Source organism: Macrobrachium rosenbergii, chromosome 50, assembly GCF_040412425.1.
Source record: "Macrobrachium rosenbergii isolate ZJJX-2024 chromosome 50, ASM4041242v1, whole genome shotgun sequence".
Lineage (NCBI taxonomy): Eukaryota > Metazoa > Arthropoda > Malacostraca > Decapoda > Palaemonidae > Macrobrachium > Macrobrachium rosenbergii.
In genome coordinates this window covers 18,821,386-18,843,336 of record NC_089790.1, presented here as the reverse complement: position 1 = coordinate 18,843,336, position 21,951 = coordinate 18,821,386, and the positions used below count along the sequence as shown (strand labels likewise).

General features: G+C 39.2%; 1 protein-coding gene, 1 non-coding gene and 1 pseudogene across 2 annotated transcripts; all 3 read left to right on the top strand.

Annotated features, from left to right (window-relative positions):
- On the top strand, window positions 1–21,846 carry Afg3l2 (AFG3 like matrix AAA peptidase subunit 2). The gene is made up of 14 exons (XM_067094082.1): window positions 1–304; window positions 2,592–2,839; window positions 3,880–4,062; window positions 5,055–5,148; window positions 5,905–6,070; window positions 6,576–6,714; window positions 7,412–7,530; window positions 7,921–8,042; window positions 8,726–8,879; window positions 17,316–17,543; window positions 18,102–18,328; window positions 18,560–18,760; window positions 20,671–20,865; window positions 21,274–21,846. Exons 1-14 carry the CDS (start codon window positions 218–220, stop codon window positions 21,481–21,483), a joined length of 2,373 nt encoding a protein of 790 aa, XP_066950183.1. The 5' UTR covers window positions 1–217; the 3' UTR covers window positions 21,484–21,846.
- On the top strand, window positions 10,757–10,860 carry LOC136832934 (U6 spliceosomal RNA). The gene has a single exon (XR_010851357.1). It is a non-coding gene; the product is annotated as a U6 spliceosomal RNA (small nuclear RNA).
- LOC136832935 (5S ribosomal RNA) lies at window positions 12,351–12,468 on the top strand (annotated as a pseudogene).
- Window positions 21,847–21,951: the final 105 nt, after the last annotated feature.

The window sequence follows — 21,951 nt, the reverse complement described above, 5'->3', positions numbered from 1 at the left end:
ATTCAGAGAGGTAGAATAAATACCAAAGACGTCTGATCTCGTATGGGGTTTATAGGGACCACAGAATTTCACAACACCGATCTGCCATGTACGAACGCGCCCCCGAGTCGGCCTTCTTTTCCTGGTAAACCGCTCCCGGAAACCGCGAAATTCAGCAGTGAATTGTTCTTATATGAAGTGAGAGAAGTGTGCGCCCGAGAAGCGAGAAGAGGAAATAATGGCGCACCGATTATTGACGGCCACGAAGAGGCTGGAACGTTTGCTGCTCAGGGGCAAGAAGTCGCGAGCGTTCAATCCGGAATTGGTGAGTGGGCCTAACGTTTTTGTTTGGGGCAAGTAGGCCTACCGCAACGTTGACATTCGCGAAAATGTTTTAGTAATTTCCTTATGGTATTTTTATGTCATGATTTACTAACGAATGTGACACAAATAACCTCCTTAGAGTCACGATTAGTCAGTCTGGAATTAGGCCTAGCGTAATGATTATTCCAGGGCAAGTAGGCCTACAAACATACCATCATTCATGGAACGGTTGAAATATGGTGATTCTGGTAGCACTGAGTGATTAAGGACTATTTTACATTAGTGCCCTAGGGGTAGAACAGGCACTTACTAGGCTGTTGTAGGCCAAAGGGGGAAGTAGCCTATTGGTGAGACTGAAGACTAATTCAGCTGCCTGGTTCCCACCAGTCGCCAAAATGTATATTTAACGAATTTATGTTTATAGCTTTAGTTTATTGGTAGAACTATATACTAGCCTATGATATTTAGTGTCTGTCGTTTATGTTTTTACATTCATCCCCATGGGGCTGGTACAAAACACGGCGCCCATTTTGCATGCAAGCTGGTAGTTGCCAAACCAGAGGGGTGTGGTAGTAGTTTTAAGTTTGCCAAACCAAAGGGGCGCGGCAGTAGTCTTCAGTTTTGCCAGAATATTCACAATCAAATCGTATGTTCTGTATTATTATTTTACTCTGGTATTGTAACTGTATATTGGAGTTAAAATACTGTTCCCTTAAGTGTCCTTAGTATACTTGGCCTAATACAGAAATCTTAACAAAATCTGTTGCAATTTTACTTTTGCCAAGATATTTACGTATGTCTGTTTATGATTTAACATTCATTCCCACCGACTAGGTATGAAGGGCAGTGTTCGTGCAAGTGGTTTTGATGGCAGAATGTAATTATATAAATATTCAACCAACCGTCTTGACTTGACATTGGAATTAGAAACAATATCAGATTATCTGTGATAGCAACAACTGTAGGTAAAGCAATAATTGAAATCTGAGATCAAAGAAAGGTCTGTGTATGATAAGCTTAGGAATGCTTAACTTTCAGCCCCTAATAGCTTTGTGCAGAACCTTTTGAGTACTGACCAACTGTCCTTCCTCAGATTTAGAGGCTAATGATTATTATCCTGGTTGTGTAGCTGTAGAAATAATTACCAGGCAGGCATGCATGAGGCATGATGGGACAGTATTGATTCAAATATCTCTTGAAATATAGCCTATGTTGCTTTCAGTTTCCGTCGTACTGTATTTCACTAACTCAGCATCAGTTGAGGAAAACAGTAATCTGAAAACAGTTAGCCCCTTATGTAGTAATAGGGTGTTCAGATCCAACTTTTGTAGGAGTCAAAAAAAAATTTGTTTGCCTCTTTCAATATACTGTAGCTTTTATTATGAGGCGTAGGATTTGTAGCCTTATTCTCCTTGCTCGGCGGTTGCTGACTGGTCTCCTTCAGAGTGAAAAATATTTAGGAAGACCAAGAAGCATTTGCCATTAATTGGCATGGGATAGGGATATGCACGCTCCATGTTTGACACCACCAAGCCTGCTGCCCAGGGATCTTATAGTTGTCCTACCTTTAAGGGCATCAGACCTTTCAAAGATTTCTGACCAGGTTAATGGGGAATAGGTGTATGTTCATCAGCATTTGTGTCTGCTGCTTTGGGAGGCAGGACAACAGACAACATTTGGGAGAAAAAGAAAAACATTTATGGCTAAACCCTGTAAATTCAGAAGAGGTATCTTTGCAAAAAATGGTTATGGGCCTTGTGTAGAAGTACCTTGATCTTGCTGCTGATAAAGAAAAGGTATTGGCAGTTATTTGCTTATCAGACCCAGCCTTAGAGCCTCAGGATTACATCCTGCTTGCTACTGCTTTTATAAAAGCATCTACTGCCAAAGCTGAAGGGAGCCTGATTCCTTTAATTTATATGATATAGGGGCATTAGTTGAAAGTAATTTAGGAGGAAGAGACTGTCTTGTCAAAATTAAATGCCTCAGGTCCAGTCTAGTTCTTGGTTAAAAGAGGTCTGCTCATTTTAGGGAAGATTTGAAGCCAGCTTATTTTTTTAAGATGACATTTGTTAGGATCTATGGAAATTCAGTTTTAAGAATACAGTTCATTTAATTTAAGGGATGTGGCAAAGTATCTTTTATGTAAATAATTTGATAAGACTTTTCTGAGAACAGTCTGTGAATATGCTGGCATCTGCTGTGAACTGTTTTACATATGTCATTTGCTGGAAGTTCTTGTACTTGAGAGGATATACACGAAATTAAGTGTGTTTTTCTTTTTTCAGGTTGGTAAACAGTTGGCTAAGATTGAAGGTCCATATGCCTCTGCACTCCTTCAACAGTGGTATTATTTCTGTGAAAAACCTCCTAAGGGGTTTGAGAAATACTTTCGAGGGGCAGCCAACAAAGGCTCATCTGGTAGTACTCCACAACAAGCAAAAAAAGATGCTCCTCCGCAGGCAAGGCAGGCCTCTAGTAAATCACCTCCAACTAAGGATCCTTTCAACATGAGCATCTTTGGGTCTGGAAACAAGTAAGTTTTAATTATTATTAAGAAAAAGTTAAACTAGATCACTGAGTGAACATAATTAATTTTCACGAGGCTGGCCTAAAGGGATTGTTCTTAATGAAGTACATTAGGTCTCATTTGCTGTATTGAAACTAAATAAAATTTGTAAATTGAAGAAAGGGAAATTTTGAAGGTTCTAACAAAATTTCTTGCAAATATTGGTTTCCAGTGCATGAATTGGTAAATGTTGATAGTCAAAAGTGTGACAATCACCAAAGATTTGTTTGATTGTAAGAGTACATTTGCAGTCTGCATCCAGGAATTGGGTCTGTTGCACATGATCACTTCAAAGACAGGATAATTGTATGTCAATTTGTCATTCTTTGTGGAATGAAAAATGCCACAGTCCAACAGTTGGTTTAATCATTTTAGTTTGTTATTATCAGATTCATTATTTTACATTTCGTGCCATTTACTAAAGAGGATGGTTTTTAGAAATTCAATAATTATAAACCATTGACAAAAACAGGTTTGTTTGATCTCTCTAGTAAATGTTTCATTGTGATGAACTGAGTAGACCACTGTACTAGTGTTATACCTAGTCCATTCAGGCATTGTCATTACTGTATAATTTTTTCATTTTCACTGCTACAGGCAGTCCCCGGTTTATGATGGGGGTCCCGTTCTTACGCTGCGTCATAAGCCAAAAATCGTCATAAACTGAAAAATCACTGAAAAATCGTTGAAAATCGTCAAAAATCGTAAGAAAACCTTACTTTTAATGCTCTGGGTGTATTGAAAACAGTGTAAACTGCATTTTTATTGAGTTTTTCATCAAAAAACCTCAAAATTTTTATTATTCTGCCGTTTTGGAGCCATATTTCTTCCGTCGGATCGGCGTACGACGCGTCGTAAGCCTGGAACACGCGTTGTAAACTGGAAAATAATTTCTGATGAATATATCTGAAAAGCGTCGTAATCTCAGATCGTCGTAAGCCGGGGACTGCCTATATTACTGTACTGTATTGTGTATGCTGTTTACTCTAGAATCTCAACCTTTTCAGATCCAGTGGTGGGGGAGGAGGAGGAGGCAGAGCTGGTGGCAGTGGAGGTAAGCCATTTGGAGAAGGTAGTGACCGTGACAGATGGATGGCCTTTGCAACTTTGGGGGCTATAGGTTTGATTGGTGTCGCAGCATATTACCAGATGGGATACAGAGAAATTACATGGAAAGAATTTTCAAAAGGGTAGGTGGTTTATGTTTTTTGAATAAGTACAGTACTGTATAAGGTTTTGTTCATTTTCATTTATATATCAAATAGTGATCAGTGTAGAAGGTCAAGTGTTTTTATTCTGGTAATCACAATAAAATGCTAAATGAGAGCATCAGGTCAGCAAGACTTCAACAGCAAAATTTGTTTCATCACAAACCAATTAATTTTACTTAGTCTTATTGTGTTGTGCAAAGATCTGAGACACTTCTAAGGTAAAAAAAAAAAAACAATAACTGTCTTAAGCTTCTTAATTTTGTGTTGATCCAAGTTGGACATGAATTTCACAAGTAGTGTTTATGACCTTGCCAAATCTGGGTAGTTTCCACACAGCCTGTAACAAAATCAAACAGAAGCTATTAGCATTAGATGTTGAGTAGTGTACAATTTTTTTGCAGTTTGTGTGCACAAACATTAAAAAATTACTCATTCCTTTCACTTATTTAAAATTCATTATTGCATAGATGGCTGAATTTGAAGACAGAGTAAATAGTACTGGAATGTGGCACCTTCATTTTTTTGCATAATATAGTTTCAGTTTAAGTTTCTTTTTGTTAATATGCTTATATTTTGTTGTTGCGGAGTTGTTTTCAGTGGGTCCATTGACTGTGGCTCAATCTTCTGCAGCTATGATTGTTGCTCATCCTTCTAAGGTGTCAAATGGTGCTCCTTTTATTTTTTCCACTATCTCCCCATTTTAAGGGCCAGTTGCTTCTGGCACTTGAGATATTACACACTCCACAGAGGATTCCAACTTCTATGGCCACATTTAGCAGGCAGTGACCATAGATATTGGAATCTGCTAAGGAGTTTGTAACAGCTCAAAAGGATATCTCTTATCCTCTGTGGTAGGAGGATCATCATTTTGGCAAAATTTCAAACTGAAATGTTCAGCTATGCAAGGCAATAATTCATCCATTTTAAAAACATGTATGCTGGGAGTCTGTTATGATTTTCCTTTTTTTCAGATACTTGGCAAAAGGAATTGTTGAGAAACTGGAAGTAATTAACAAGAAATGGGTGAGAGTTAAGCTTATGCCTGGGAATCAGGTGGAAGGAGCAGTAAGTACACTAGCAAATACTCTATATTAAATCTATACTGCCATAATACAGTACTGTATGTGTTTTGGTTTTTTAATACAGCAGATGCAGCTGCCATGTATAGATGGTGTTAAGTAGTTTTGTGTAACTTTCGATACATGTTTGTGTATTAAGACTAAAGGTTAAGTGACCATGCGTATTTACAAAGTATTTCTGTCAAATTACTGCATGAATTCTACAGATTTCAGGGTCATCCACTTTATTTAGAATACTGTACTGGGAATCTTCTCAGTGCCTCAGGAATCAATGAAACCATTGCTACTGATTGCTTTCATATTCTGACCTATGGTTTTAATTAATGTCTTTTGCGAGTTGCGGCAATAAATCTTACGTTAAAGCTTTTGAATTACCCAGTGGCATTGAACATGTCATTGCAAATTTCTAAGTTTCAAGTGTACGTGTAAATCAAAAGGGAAAATACTGTAGATTGATGTACAGAACATTGCACTCCAAGCATTTTCTGATTGTTATATTTGAAAATATTCATATGAAAAGAGAGGGAGCATGTAGATCTTTGAAACTTCATGAAAAATATTGCAATTTCTTCAGGTTGCAAAGTTCTTTATAAGTCTCTCTGCCAAACTGTTGAAGTATGAACAACATTTATATGATTTAGAATTGTGGGTATTTTCATTGTGTATATAATTATTGCACTTTATTCTGTTGATTGTAGATGTGCTTTTTTATTTAATATTGAAGATTAAATCTTGTTTTCAGACCACGTTATGGTTCAGCATTGGTTCTGTTGATGCATTCGAGCGAAATGTTGAGACTGCACAGATGGAATCTGGAATTGAGCCTACCAACTTTGTTCCTGTCGTATATAAAAATGAATTGGAAGCATCAATGATTACATCTTTTTTGCCTACACTTCTTATTATAGGTAATATTTTATTGTATTTCCTGGTCACTTATGAAGAGAAATGTTTCCAAAGTTTAAAGAAATTGAGTTTAGTTTAGATAAGAGCGCCACTTATTTTTGATCAAGAGTCGTCGCCCTATTCTGACTACTAGAGAGAAAGGTTTATAGTCTCTAGATCTGCAGTAACTGGCTTTCATGAATATAGCAGTGCAATATAAAAAAAAAAGATACTTGATGAATTTTTGAAAGGTCTGTGGTGGACAACTGTAACATTTAGTATATTCTGTATTCATAGTGTTACTGGTTGACTTCTTTTAACCCCTAGTATGGCGATATGGTTAGTGGTTGTTGGCACAAAACAAGGCAGGATGATTTTGTATGGATCATAAGGTTAACCAGTCATAACTGAAATATTGCCAAACAGATTACATCCCAATGTACAGTATATACAGTACAGTATTTGGTATTGTTTTGTTATGGCAGACATCTTTAATTTTCAAATTTGTGGTTCTCCTTCTTTTTCCAGGATTTTTAATATTCATGATGAGACGATCAGCTCAGATGATGGGTGGTTCTGGTGGACGGAGAGGTGGGGGTCTCTTTGGAGGGGTTATGGAATCTACAGCAAAGATGGTGAATCCTGCTGATATTGGCGTCAAATTTCAGTAAGTTCTTGAAACTATATTGTTAGTTTTTTGGATTGTTTAGAATTCCAGGCCCCATGGTAATACTCTTAATCTTTATATACTATGGATTGATTTGAATATATAACAGGAAAAAGTGTTATTAGAAAATTTAGCATAGAAAGTTTTTTTTATATTAATGTATGGGTTGATAGAACATTAAGCTAAATTTTTTTTTTTAGGTATTTGCCACAAAAATGGAAAAGTAACAAGAAAGTTTGGACAGCATAGACTTAATAATAAAGATACCTAAATGTACTCAAGTTCCTGAAATTGAAAACAATTTTCAGGTCACTGACAGTGCATAATACAGTTGTTAATGTTATTGTGTGAGTGGGAAATGATTAGAATGTGTGAAGTCCTTCATTAGTTATCCTTAGTTACGTGGTAGGACTGTGTTTCATCATGACTTCTTGTATTGCCAAAAATAATTAAGCCAGTAGGGTTTAATACATATAATTGAGTACCCTCAGTCTTATGTAAAAGAAAGTATGCATTTGCAATAAAATAACAGTACCAAAATTTTTGAATATTAAAGAATATTCTAAACACTCGTGAATGTGTCCTTTTGGTGCCACCCTCTTCAATGGGGAAAAGATATACTGTATTATGAAAAAAAAATTTTATATATCTTTTGTTATGGCTTTGCTGGTGAGTTGAATTTTTGTTGTTGTAACAGGGATGTTGCTGGCTGTGAAGAAGCAAAGGTTGAAATTATGGAATTTGTAAATTTTTTGAAGAATCCTCAACAGTATACTGAATTAGGGGCAAAAATTCCTAAGGGAGCATTATTGACAGGTAAGGATGATTATTTTTAATGTCTTTTCATTCATTTTTCTACCATATATTCATTTATTATACTGTAGATTGAACGTCTGGAAAATAATGGTTAAAGTAAAGAAAGAATCTCTTAAATTTTACCCAAAACAAAGGATACAGTAAATTTTAGTATAAATTTTCATATCAAATTCTTGTAAAACAATTCCACCTGAGTTACACACAGCTGCTGGTGTGTAGAATCATTTGTGTAATTGAAATGGGAATTTTTATTACACTTTTTTACATTATTCATCTTTCAGTGAAGGATATTTATTTTGTCCTATGTACTTATCGATCATGTAGTGTAGTCTAGATTAAAGTTTTTTCATAAATAGATGTACGAGTACTTATTGATTCATTTTTCATTAGGTCCTCCTGGAACTGGTAAGACCTTATTGGCCAAAGCAACTTCTGGTGAAGCCAACGTTCCTTTTATTTACGTGTCTGGGTCAGAATTCCTGGAGATGTTTGTTGGTGTCGGCCCATCCAGAGTGAGTACAGAGATGGCAGAGGCATTATGTAGGTTCATAATTGTTTACCCCTGTAAGGGGTAGTGCCATAAGTTTACCTCACACGGCATACTAGTATAGGCATTATCTTAGGTTCTTTGCAGCATCCGTTTGGTTCTTAGCTGCAACCCCTCTCATTTCTTTTATCATATTTCCGTTCATAGTGTCTTTCTTCCATCATTTTTTCCACCCTCCCCTAACGATTGTTTCATAGTGCTACTGTGAGGTCTTCCTCTGGTTAAACCTTTAAAACCTCCTTTACTCTTGGTTTATCTTTCAGCACTGAATGACCTCACAGATCCCAGTGTGTGGCATTTGGCCTAAATTTCGTACTCCAATTCCAGTTCCATAATTGTTTGCAAGTTTTGGGGTTGGAAGTGACTGATTTTGCTGTTGTAAACTATCCTTGGCATATGCTTTGCTGCTGCTTATCGATAGCACTATTTAACCTCAGATACCCTTTAGTAAATTTATACTTCATATGCACATTGGCAAAGTTTAAATAATCAGTGATTACTTCATAGTGTTTTGCATGTCTCCAAACTTTATCCCTTTGATTTAATTTTCATTTGTTTTAAGAAGTAATTCGAGTTAAATGAAGTCAAATTTAATACTAGGAAAGAACCTTTCAATGAAATACTGTAGAAAGTATTTTCATGTTTTAGGTCAGAGACATGTTTGCTATGGCGCGTAAGAATGCACCTTGCATTCTTTTTATGGATGAAATTGATGCTATAGGAAGGAAACGTGGTGGGAGGAGCTTTGGTGGTCATTCTGAACAAGAGAATACGTTAAATCAGCTTCTAGTAGAAATGGATGGTAAGTTGCCCCTCGAGTTAAGGAACTTTCATTTATGTAAACATTATATTCAACTGTAATCATGCATTTTTGCAGATTTTCATGTCTGTACAATACCCTCATCATGGTGTCTTTTCATTCCCCAGCTGTGCTTCTTTCTGTTTTGTTCATGAGACTTACCTGCCAGATATATATATATAGCTGTATTCTCCGAAGGTCCGACAGAATTTCAAATTTCGCGGCACACGCAGTGGCCGGTCAGGTGGTTAGTACCCATTCCCGCCGCTGGGAGGCGGGTATCAGGAACCATTCCCATTTTCTATTCAGATTTTCTCTGTCGCCGGACTGTCAACACCTGTTGTCAGTTCCTCCGCCTTTGATTTCGAAATTTGTTGTCACTTAAGTATTTTGGTTGTTTTTTGGTATTCGACTGGATCTGTGACTTGGCATACGCTCTTTGTGGACCGTTTTTGATTTTGCTTTTGACTTTTCTTTTAATTAAGATGTCTTACCTCTAGCTATCGAGTCTGTAGCTTGGGTGAATGTAAGGTGAGGCTATCGAAGACTTTGATAGTTCCTCACTCTTTATGTATGATATGTAAGGGTGTTCAATGCTCTATGATAATCGGTAATGAATGTGTGGGATTGTCTGAGGGTGAGTGGAAGAAATATGAAGCCTATATGCTTAAATTGGAGCGTGATAGGCTGAGGAATCTTCCTCCTAGAGTGCATCCTTAGTTGGACAGTCAGGGTTTTCTCCTACTAGTAACCCTGTAGTAATTTATTATTAACCTTGTAGTTTGTTGCTGCAGAAGGTAATTCCCTTGCTCTCGTGTGGAGTCAATGCGTGCTCTTGAAACTAAAGTGAATGCAATTCAGACGCATAGTGTTTGTGCTAGTGCCCCTAGTGTTGTGGAGGGGGCGTCAGATCGGCCCTATAATGCCTCTAGGCCTGGACCTCTGTCGAACTCCCAGGACCAGGGAGGGGGCATGTCGAAAGCCGCATGAGGGTTACGGGGGCTTCCCACCGATCTGGCGTCCCTTCGGCAGGTCCTGATGACGCTACCCAGGCTGCCAGGGATCGTGCTCAGGCACGCATCCTGAAGGATTGCTTCTCGTCCTCCGACACGTCCTCCCGCCACGGGGTTGGAGCTCTGGTTGGACTCTCGCCCTCTTAAGAGAAGCTTAGAGGAGAGGGCGCTTCACGTCCTCTTCCTCTAGACGTTTGTACTCTTCCCCGAAAGTTGCGTGGATATTCCTCTGCAGAAGAGAATAAAGTGTTTTTCGAATGATCACTCTACTCGACCCCTGTCGCGCTAAGGCAAGGGCTAGAGCTTCTTCCCCTGTGGAAGGAAGTATACGTCTCTCGCCCCTTTCCTTCTCTCAGGTTCAGCCCTTCTCCCGAGAGAGTGGCTTCTCCAACGCTGTAAGATTTTGTTGGGTTTGCAACAACAGCTGGATGCTCTCATGAACCTTTCAAGATTCGAATCTGCCTGTTAAGAGGTACAGACTTTCACCTTCGTCTCCCGCTCGGGAACGATACAGAGCGTCTGTCTTCTAGAGAGAGTGTTTAGTGGCTTCCTATTCGTCTTCCCGAGTTGAGGTGTTGGCCTTTTCTCTTGTCTCGCGCCAGGAGCGCGTCTTGCTCTTCGTGCGCTTCTCACGCTTCACGCGCTCCTCACTTTGACGCCGGCGCGCTAGCCATGACGCCGCGCGCTAGCCATGACGCACCACGCTGTGACTCTCTTCTAGTACTTGCCACGGAGCCTCTCGCGTCACGCCATGACGCTCCGCTCGCTTCGCCGTATAGCTTCAAGTCTTGTGTTGACACCGCTCCAGTTGTTCATCATGTCGCACAACTACCGCTTCAACATTTGATGTCCTTCTTAATTTAGCCAGTACTTGCTTCGGCAGTACATATACTAATTGGAACGATAAAGAGAAGATTAGCATGGCTCTTGCGCAAGGATGACACGCTAATCGTGAAGCGTTCCACATTTTTTTATGTTTTCTATACGTACTCTAGTTGACGACTTCTTCGTTCGCGGGAGTTCCCGCCACGTATCGGGCGAATCGAACTACTTTCACCACTCACTCAAGACCCACCAGCTGCGGAAGAACATCCTCTTTCGTCACAGCCTTTGTATGAAGAGAAACTTCTTTCGTCTTCTTCTTCCTCTGATTATCAGACTCTGGCTTTTTTCTTAGGGATCTGTTTCCTGAGACTTTTCAACCGTCGGCTCCTCTCTCTCCACCCTCGCAGTTGTCTTTGTCTTAAGGGGAGCGTTTGACGAAAAAATCGGAAATAAAATATTCTGGGATATTTTATATATGGCATCATACATATCCTGACTATCTTCTCAAAGTTTTATTTAAAAGTTCGCCACAGTTAGAAGTTATAAACAAAACAGTAACATATCATAGTCAAATTACATTTTTCATATAATGTAATGATATTGTCAGTATATCGGTGGTAATTTCCTTTTAGCTATGAAATAATATCTAATGCGATCTATGGCAACCCTGTGGACATAGTACGCATCAGCGAAAGACAGGAATGCCGCAGGGCAGTCAGTGGCAGTCAGTCAGTAGCAGCTCAGAGCTTGACTAAGTAAAACGTCGCGCTGGCCAACCTCAGCCGTGTTTTGACACTCGCTTCATTTAGCTTCATTTAGCGAAGTTATATTACTTTGCAGGTCTATTTTTTGGCTTTTCATTATGTCATAAAAACATCAAACTGTGTAACGGCAAGCAATTAATACACAGAGAAGCAAAAAATATCGTTTTTCTCAAAACTAAAGTTATCGACATTCAAACTGCATCTCCTTCATAACGCTTGCACCGATCTCAGATACAAAAAGTAAACGAAAGCTAAATGTTTGCATAACAAAGGGGCTTCCATGGGAAGCAACACGAGACCCGCACCACGAGAAAGAGTTTTTTCCCGAAGGAATGTCACTTCCAAGAGAGGTAGCAAGTGACTCCTTTCATCTCCAGACTCCCTTTGCAACCAGGCTTCATTTTGCACAAGCCTGGAAAGAGTGAGGGGCAGACGTTTGGTCCCTCCTACTGTTAGAGAGAGGTTACTTGATTCCCTTCCTGTCTCCTCTTTTGTTTTGTTTCCCAACTGCCTTCCTGTCAAACAGGAAATTGTTTGACCTGCTCGAACAGATGTTCGAGCGGAGAGCAGTGGAACAGATATTGACTCGGTGTTCCCGGGATTTTACTACAGATTGTTTCTAGTCCCGAAACTTTCAGTAGGCTGGAGACCCGTCTTGGACGTCAACAAGTCGAACAACTTGGTCCGGAAGGAAAAGTTCAAGATGGAGACCTCGCAGTCAATACTAGGAGCCCTTCATCCCGGGGATTGGATGGTATCTTTGGATCTCCAAGATACTTATCTTCACGCCCCAATTCATCCACGATCGGTCAAGTATCTCAGGTTGTCTTGGGGACTAGACGTACCAGTTCAGGGCTCTGCTTTGGACTCTGCACAACGGCCATACCACGTTGAAAACACCGCTTCGTCCCGATCAGCGAAGTTAAGCAACGTTGGGTCTGGTCAGTACTTGGATGGTTGACCGCCTGGGAACACCAGATGCTGTTGGCGTCACATTTTGCTCCGAGGGTGTTTACACGTCTCATGAAAAACGTTGCGATGCAGTTGCATCTGTCGCACGTCAGGATCTCACTCTACTTGGACGACTGGTTGATTCGGCGTCGTCGGCGAAGGTATCTGGAGGACCTTCAGTTGACTCTGCAACTCGTGAAGTCCCTGGGACTTCTGGTCTGTGGAGAAGTCGCAGCTGATCCCCACTGTCCATTGTGTCTGGGAATTCAGATCTATTCAGCGGCTTTTATAGCGTCTCCGTCGCAAGAACGGCAACTTCTATGTACGAAAAGTTTCGGCCTTCTTGGAAAAGGAAACATGCTAGGTGAAGGAAGGATTGAGTCTGCTGGGGACCATTTCCTCGCTGGAGAAGTTTGTTTTCTGGGGAGTCTGCATCTCAGGCCTCTTCAGTTCTTTTTGTTGGAGAACTGACAAAGCAAGGAAGACTTGAAAGAGGAATTGAGAATTCTTCCTTATATAAAGAGGATTTGTGGTGGTGGCTCGATCCAACGGAATTGCAGAAAGGATCTCCCTCAAGCTTCTGAACCCCAACCTAGTGTTGTTTTTTCCGACGGGTCGTCAACAGGTTGGGGGCAACACTAGAGGAGAGAAAGTGTTAGGAACCTGGAGAGAGGAACAGGTGTCCTGGCACATCGACTTCAAAGATTTGGCGGCTATCTTTTAGCTCGCCAATTCTTGAGGTCCAAGTTTGCAATCGTGTAGTTCTAGCAAACTCGGACAATACTTGTTCCTGTTCAGCCTTGCAAGAGAGATTATTCTTTGAGCCTATGCTGCGCAACATTTCGATTCTCACAAGTTTTGTGGCAGAGGTCGAAAATGTTCGAGCAGACCTGCTCTGTTGGCGCCATCAACTCCTGCCCGAAGGAATGGACCCTTCATCAGGAGGTTTGCCAAGATTTTTGGAAATTTTGGGGTCGCCATCTTGTGGATATTTTCACGACCTCAAGAACAGCGAGGCTCCTCTGTAAAGCTCATCTGTACTCGACCCTGGGGCAGTTGCGATAGTTGCTCTTCCCTGGGATTGGACGGGAATAGATGTTTACGCCTTTTCCCCGTTCTAAATTCTGGGAGAAGTCATACATGCAAGTTCGCGGCCTCACAAGGGACGAGGATGTCTCTCATCCCCATGTTTTGGCCTTCAACCACTGGTTCTCGGAGTTTCTCTTCTGGTTGGTAGACGTTCCGAGGACCCTTCCTATGAGAGCAGACCTGCTCATACAAACCCACTTCACGAGATATCTTTGAATCTCCCGCTCTGAACCTGACTGCTTTCAGACTATCGAAACTTGGTCAGAGCGAAGGGGTTTTTCTGGCCAGGTGGCACGGGCCATCGCTAGAGCCAGAAGTTCTTCATCTAAAGGATATATCTAGCGAAGTGAGCAACCTTCAAAGGTTGGTGTAGAAAGAAGGGCTTTTCCTCTTCCTCTATCACTGTGAGCCAGGTTGCGGATTTTCTCCTTTACTTAAGAGAAAACTCGATATAGCAGTTCCGACTATCAAGTGTTATCGGAGCATGCTTTCGATTGTATTCAGACACAGAGGATTAGCTTTGTCTGACAATAAGGACCTCCACGATCTTACGAGCTCTTTCAAGACGTCCAAGGTTCCTCAGCTGATTTCCCCTGCTTGGAACTTGGACGTAATGCTCAAGTTTTTGATGTTTAGTCCTTTGAGCCTCTCCACTCTGCATCTCTTAAGGATGTTACTCAAAAACGGCATTCCTGCGGCGAAGAGAGTGAGAGAAGTTCGAGGCCGTCATGTGGGCTTCAAGGAACACAATGCTGTCTATTCTTTAAGCCCTAAGTTCTTGGCTAAGAATGATAGGTCTTCTAACCCTTGGCCTAGACACTTTGAAATTAAAGGTTTAGCAGACCTTATTGGACAGGAACCTGAGGGAGTTCTATGTCCAGTTAGAGCTCTCAAGTACTACCTTAAAAGAACACAGGACACTCGTGGTCCATTGGATGTTTTATGGTGTTCTGTGAGGCAACCAGTTAACCTATGTCGAAGAATGCACTGGCATTCTTCATTAGGGACGTCATTAAGGACGCACACTCTAGTTGTGACGACTCCAACTTCAAGTTGTTGAGAGTTAACGCTCACGAGGTGAGGGCAGTTGCTACCTCCATGGCGTTCAAGAAAAATATGGTACTCAGTGACATTTTTAGTGCCACATTTTGGCGAAGTCAATTCGGTGTTTGCCTCACACTCTTGGCAAGATGTTTAGGTAGCATACTGAAATTGCTTTTCGCTGGGACCATACATTGCTGCTTCAGCAACCTTGGGGACAAGGGGCACTCTGATCCTATCCCTTTTTAATTGTGTTTTTGTGGTTGTTGGGTCGACTACTGGAGGCGGTCTTCCCAATCCTTTGCAAACTAACGCTTTAGGTGTTGGTTAGGTGGTTAGTAATGCTCTTTTGTCCTCTTTGTATGGGCTATGATCTAGTCACATTGTGGTCACGCCCCCGTTGACAGATCATCTAGAAGTCGCCAGCTATATAGGTCACTACCTCGCTGGGGTCTCTAGTAAAGCAGAAGCAGACTAGAGTGACAGTAACCACTCAGTCAGCTACGCTATCAGATAAGGAACCAAAATAATTTTACCAATAATTGGTTTTTTCCCTATTTCTTGGCTGTCTCTACCCCCCTCCAAAGGTGGTATTCAGCTATATATATATATCTGGCAGGTAAGTCTCATGAACAAAATGATATTTTAATGATAAAATAAAGTTTGTTCATACTTACCTGGCAGATATATATATTTATATTGCCCTCCCTCCTCCCCTCAGGAGACAGTGGCGTTAGAAAATCTGAATAGAAAATGGGAATGGTTCCTGATACCCGCCTCCCAGCGGCGGGAATGGGTACTAACCACCTGACCGGCCACTGCGTGTGCCGCGAAATTTGAAATTCTGTCGGACCTTCGGAGAATACAGCTATATATATATATCTGCCAGGTAAGTATGAACAAACTTTATTTTATCATTAAAATATCATTTTTATTCTTAATCTGTATCCTTTGCTTTCTTCCCACTTGACTTTCCACATTCTTTCACACTATATTATAGTGAAAATGTTTGGGAGGAAATGGAATCCTTTTGAAAAATATGATCTTAATAGATCCAGTAACTTTAAGTTGGAACTAGACTTGGAAACAATAGGCCTAGGAGTATCATCTGTTATTAGAAAGTAGTATGATACATCTGGTATTGATGACTTTAAAAGATGAACATATAGTATGTATGTGCCTGGAACTTTTAACAAAAGTGCTTAATTTGACATGTACAAAGTTTTTTTGTATTAGAATTTAACATACCTTTTACTACCCTCACTTGCTAAATTGAGAAAAATTAAGACAGTGCCCAAAGCAGCAACAATATCTCTCTCTCTCTCTCTCTCTCTCTCTCTCTCTCTCTCTCTCTCTCTCTCTCTCTCTCTCTCTCTCTCTCTCTCTCTCTCTCAGCTTCAAGGAGGGATGTGCATCTAACAAATCGAGTACAATACAAGCATATACATGTCCTGTAAGCCGGCTGAGAAAATAGAAGAGCTAGAGAAGTCAACAAAAGAAAAGATAAGGTCAAGAAAATTAGAGATTTTACCAGTAAATTTGAGAAGATGAGATTGCAAGCAAAATAGAGAAGAATATAGGTATGGGAAAAAAACAAGGAAGACAAGAACCAGTTGCAGTTGGGAAAATTATAATATATCCAACAGTTGTGAAGCTCCAGAAGAGGGTATTAGTGCAACACACCACTGCACGCAAGATTAGAAATGTCTTAGCAGAGTCAGGGAGGGAGATAATTGAATAAGAGTAAATTTAGACACTGGAAGGCAAAACAAAGATGCAGATAGCAAAGGGGAGGAGAGCAGGTAAATGGTTTAAAGAAGAAATTAAAAAAGGTATTTCACTAACCTTTTTGCATTGCTGTCACAGGAGACTTACCCAGTTGGGGACTCAGTAGTTAAGGAACATAATGATTGTTTTTCTGGAAGAAGTAAACCGTAGAAGAAACTACAATCATTCCCTGGTTTCGCAGCTTAGCAAATGCAAGAGTAAATGAGAAAACATGAGCTGCTGAGAAAGAACAGAAGTATCATAGCCTGCTTAGGTGGAAGTCACTTAGTTTTACAAGGTTACAAGGCAAGGAACTGTGAACAAGTAGTCATGGATGTAGCATGCTTGGTCAGTATAGGAGCATAGGACAGTAGTATGAAAATAGTTGTGGGAGATGCAGCCAAGGAGTCACACAAGATGTTATGTCCGTGTTTGTATGGGCATTAAAAAGTAAAGTAAAAAAGTATTGTCAAAGAATTTTTAGACCTGCAGGAGGTATATGTATGATGAGCTTTGACAAGAAGTGACAAGGTTTCTCAGATCACATGCCATCCTCAAATCCAGTTTGTTAGAACTATGACATGTGTAGGGGATAGGTGCTCTTCTCAAGGCATAGGGAAATAAAAATGTAAATTACTAGTGCTTACCCTTGAGTTTCCAACTTTAAGGCAAGAAAAATCCCTTGGGCAGAAATTTAACTAAAGTACTGTTTAATATAAAATCTTGTAGATTTTAAGATGATAATAACACAAAAGTATGGGAACAAAAAATATTTTGTGGTACTTAAACTTATTTATCCATGTATTTCAGTTTTAGGCCATTTAGAAATCTTAATGTATTATACTATTAAGAACTGATGTTATGCGTTAAAATACGGCAGAAATTGGTGGTTTTGAAAGTACGGTATATGTTTTCTTGCACCATATATGATTAATAAGATAGAAATAAGGTGATAGATGCCATTCTAAAATTACTCTATGTATTCACAGGCTTCAATACTACATCAAATGTAGTTGTCTTAGCAGCCACTAACAGAGTAGACATATTAGACAAGGCACTTCTCAGACCTGGAAGATTTGACCGTCAGATATTTGTGCCGCCCCCAGATATTAAAGGACGTGCGTCAATATTCAAAGTTCACTTAGCCAATTTAAAGACTGAATTAGACAAAGCAGATTTATCAAGAAAGATGGCAGCATTGACCCCTGGTTTTACAGGTATGTATTTGAAAGTATACTGTATAAAGAACATCATATTTCTATGAAAACCCTGTTTTATTATGTAAAAATGTTTTATTTATAAATAAGACTTCCCATCTAAATGAAAATGATCAGGCCACAGCAGTAAAGATGGGTAATCTTAACCTGTGAACTTTCAACAGTAATAGAAAAGGAAAGAAAAGAGGCTGATCAAGATTCCATGTTCTTAAAACAGAGAAGAATCATGTCGGCAGTAGAGAAAAATATGTACCAAGATATTAGAAAAAATTAGGCAATCTAACCTGTTGTTAAAGTCATAATTATGGATGTTGTGAGACCTTAAGATTTATTAGCGATCTGGTCATAACAAAAGTTGACAGTTAAAAAAAATAAAATCTTCACCTTTATGTAACTATTTGTAATTCTAGAAAGGTGTATGCACATGACTTTATAAATCATATTAAGTTGCATATTAGAGTAGAAAGCTGTAAGGCCTAGTATTTCAAAAAGCCTCAAAAGTTAAATGAGAAATTTTTCATTGGTTTTATATAATTTTTCATTCTTCCTTTTCAACAGGAGCTGATATAAGCAATGTGTGCAACGAAGCAGCTTTGATAGCTGCCCGTGATGATGAGAAGTCTATTATAATGAAGCACTTTGAAGCAGCTATTGAGCGAGTAGTGGCCGGTATGGAAAAGAAGACTAACGTATTGCAACCAGCAGAGAAAAGAACTGTTGCTTACCATGAAGCTGGTCATGCAGTTTGTGGTTGGTTTCTTGAGCATGCTGACCCATTGCTTAAGGTAAGGCATTTGTTCCCGATGAAAATATTTAATTTGAAATTTATAAGAGTGAACATGAAAGAGGAGGAGGAGGAGGATTACATCTTAAGATTTGGATATGCCATAAATGCAAACCTTCCATTGTCCAACAAATATATATCAGGTGTATGTGTAGTAGAAATTTATTGTATGTTTCCAAGGATATTTTATTCTCATAAAAATGGTCATGTACACAGCTGTTTTATTTTGCAGGTCTCAATTATTCCACGTGGTAAAGGTCTAGGATATGCCCAGTATCTTCCAAAGGAACAGTTTTTGTTTACTCAAGAGCAGCTTTTTGATAGGATGTGTGTAATGCTTGGGGGTCGAGTTTCAGAGAGCATTTTCTTTAATGCTGTTACTACTGGTGCTCAGGATGATCTCCAGAAAGTTACTAGGTCTGCATATGCACAGGTTAGTAGTGATAATAACAGATTTGCATTAGATTAGAAAAGACTGCATTGTATTATAACTGCTTTCCTTTTACATGTGAACTTTTGATTTTAAATTATTGCTATACAGATAAGGAATACAGTAAACCCCCCGTATTCGTGTTCTCATGATTCGTGGACTCACGCATTCGCGGGCTTCTCTGTGGAACATATCTAACCATTATTCGCGGAAAATTCACCCATTTGCGGTATTTTTCACTGAGAAATATTCGCTAATTACTGTATTTTCATATAATTTTCATGAATAAATGCACTTTTTGTGATAAAACTATTAAAATACTCAGGTATAAGCATTTTTACAGGGTTTTTCATATGTTTAAATTATCAAAACAGGCAGTTCTAAGCAGTTTTACAGGGGTTTTAAGTATTCGTGGATTTTAGCGAATACGGGAGATTCACTGTAACCAGCAAACCTCCTAGTGACTAAAGCATCACTGTCTTCTGACTGTGTTTTGTGAAGTTCTGCTGATCTCACCTCTCCCTTGGGTGAATATAGCCAAGTTTGCATTCCTTTGTTTATTTTTCGTACTTGAACGGAGGGTAAGCAGGAGCAGCGAAGATGTGAGAATCGTGGGCAAGCATTTGGCTGCTTCATGTCTCCTGCATCTATAGATCCACACAAGTTTTGGGTTTTGTTGTTGAGGGAAAGTCTGTGTCTATTCTTCCCCAAGTGAGGAATGTGTGCTTTGGGCTTCCCTTAAGTGGGAAAGGTTTAGCAAGCAGAAAAGGGAGGACAAAGGCATTTTACTTCCATGTCAGGGAGGTTTATTCCACCAATGACATGGGCAGATTCAGCTCGTTTTGTTTTTCCACCATCTTTTGTTCACTTACCACCATCCAAGAGTGCTTCTTGTGAGCCGAGGGTTTTTAATTCTACCCCCCCCCTCCCTTTGTATGATAATGTAGCCTATTTTGGGGCTGTTCCCACAGTAGCATCCTATCCCTCTGATAGTTGCCCTATGAGACTCAAAATTTAAGCATAAATACAGTGTTCCATGTCCCCCTTCCTTTGCTTCCTTACTTGTTAATTTGATGGAGAATAAAAACCTTGCCTCCCAAATTGCCTGTGGTGGCAGTTCCAGTTGATAAGAATGCATTCATGAAGCCCATGGCTCATGTAATACCTATTATTACTAGACTTTGTGAACAGTTACTCAAAATTTTCATTCTTACTGATCTTCCTCTGGGTGAACCTACTTCTTTAGTACTTTTCTCTAGAGTTCTGGTCATTGGGCAGCTATTGCTCTTCATGATACGAAGCAAATGAGAATTTCTTAATCTTCTTCTATGTCATCATCTGGGGCATTGTCGTCGTCTTCCTCTTCCCAAGACTCCCAAGAGGAGAAATGGAAAATTTAAATGTTACGTTAGGAATTTTAAAGTCATCTCTCTAATGAGTGTAGCCAGTGATAGTTCTGTGAGACATTGCTGTCATATATGCCTCAGTGTATACAAGAGAAAAGCTCATTTTTCTTCTCAGGAGCATCGTCTTTCTCTGCACTCTCAAGATGGAATAAATTTTATTAAATTAGAGGCTTCATTTAAACTGTAAAACTGAATTTTGTTTGGATCTGTGTAAAGCCATGAGTCATATGTTTAAATTTATGCATTTTATGTAAACCTTTATTTATGCAGACTGATGGACATCTGCATCAAGTTGTGTGTAATCGGGAAGGATTGCGGTTCCACAACACAGTATGGAAGTTTAATGAATCAGTAATGTTTTTCACTTGCAACATTTAATAGTTTAATGTTGTGGCCTGGTTTTTTTTTTATAGGGAACAGCTGTAATCGTAATAACCCTTTACTAAGACAAAGGAATAATTAATTGATCTACTGATTGATGTCAGTTTAAATACTCTCCCTCTCCAGGTTGTGCAGTATGGCATGAATGAACGTATAGGGCAACGTGTGTATCAGCTTCCTGAACCAGGAGAAATGGTAATGGAAAAGCCTTACAGTGAAGCAACAGCCCAAGCAATAGATGAAGAAGTGAAGATTCTTATTGACAAAGCCTATTCCCGTACCATAGAGCTTCTGACAGAAAAGAAATCTCACATTGAAAAGGTACTGTATAACTAATGTTTTCTTTACAATTACTACCGAAGTTAAAAAAATTAACTGTTTAAAATTAAATATTCCAAAGTCTTTTATATTATTTGGAAGCTGGAGGAATTAATTGATACAAATTATTTGGAAGCTGGAGGAATGAATTGATACAAATTATTTGGAAACTGGAGGAATTAATTGATACAAATTATTTGGAAGCTGGAGGAATTAATTGATACACATGTAATTTGATGTCTTTTGAGTAAAAACGCTTCGTTGTCTGTATTGTTCCGTGTGGAAAACGCTTCAATGTCTATATTGTTCCATATGGAGTTATTTACGTTTTTTTTTTTTTTTTACTACTGCATATCTTGCTTCTTAAGACACATTACATGCTGTCAGAATGTAATGAATTTTTTGTTTCAGGTTGCAGAAAGATTACTTGAGCGAGAAATTCTGAGCCGCGATGACATGATAGAACTTTTAGGTCCAAGACCATTCAAGGAGAAGTCAACATATGAAGAGTTTGTAGCTGGGACAGGTAGTTTTGAAGAGGAGACAGAATTACCCAAAGGCCTTAGGAAGTGGAATAAGACAGAAGAACAAGAGGTAAAGGAAGAAACATCTAGTAGCTAGTATAGTAATATAAAATTGTAGGTCATGTGGCTTTGAAGGAACTTCCAAAGCACGTATTTCCAAGCCTGAATAATTATTTTTAGTATGGTAAATGCCTTTGCACGATTAAGGGCTTGGACGTTTTTCGAGGGGGGGGGAGGGAATTACAATTTTTTCTGGTAATATGTCATATTTTTCTTTCTAAATCTTCAAAAAAATATTTACCAGTAATGATTATTACTGTAGCCCTTTGTATATAAAAAGTGTATTTATTTTTACTGTCAGGCTAATAAATGCATATTTGTAAATTAACTGTACAAAGAATCTTTATATGCAGTATTAAGGAGTTTATTGTGTTTACTTATTAAACAGAAGAGAAGAGTAGTATATTTTTATCTTATTTCCACAGTATTTTTAAGGCTCAAGTAAGTTACGAGGACTTGTCAACCTTTTTTCTGTTTCTTTGCTATAACTGTTCTGTATTATATG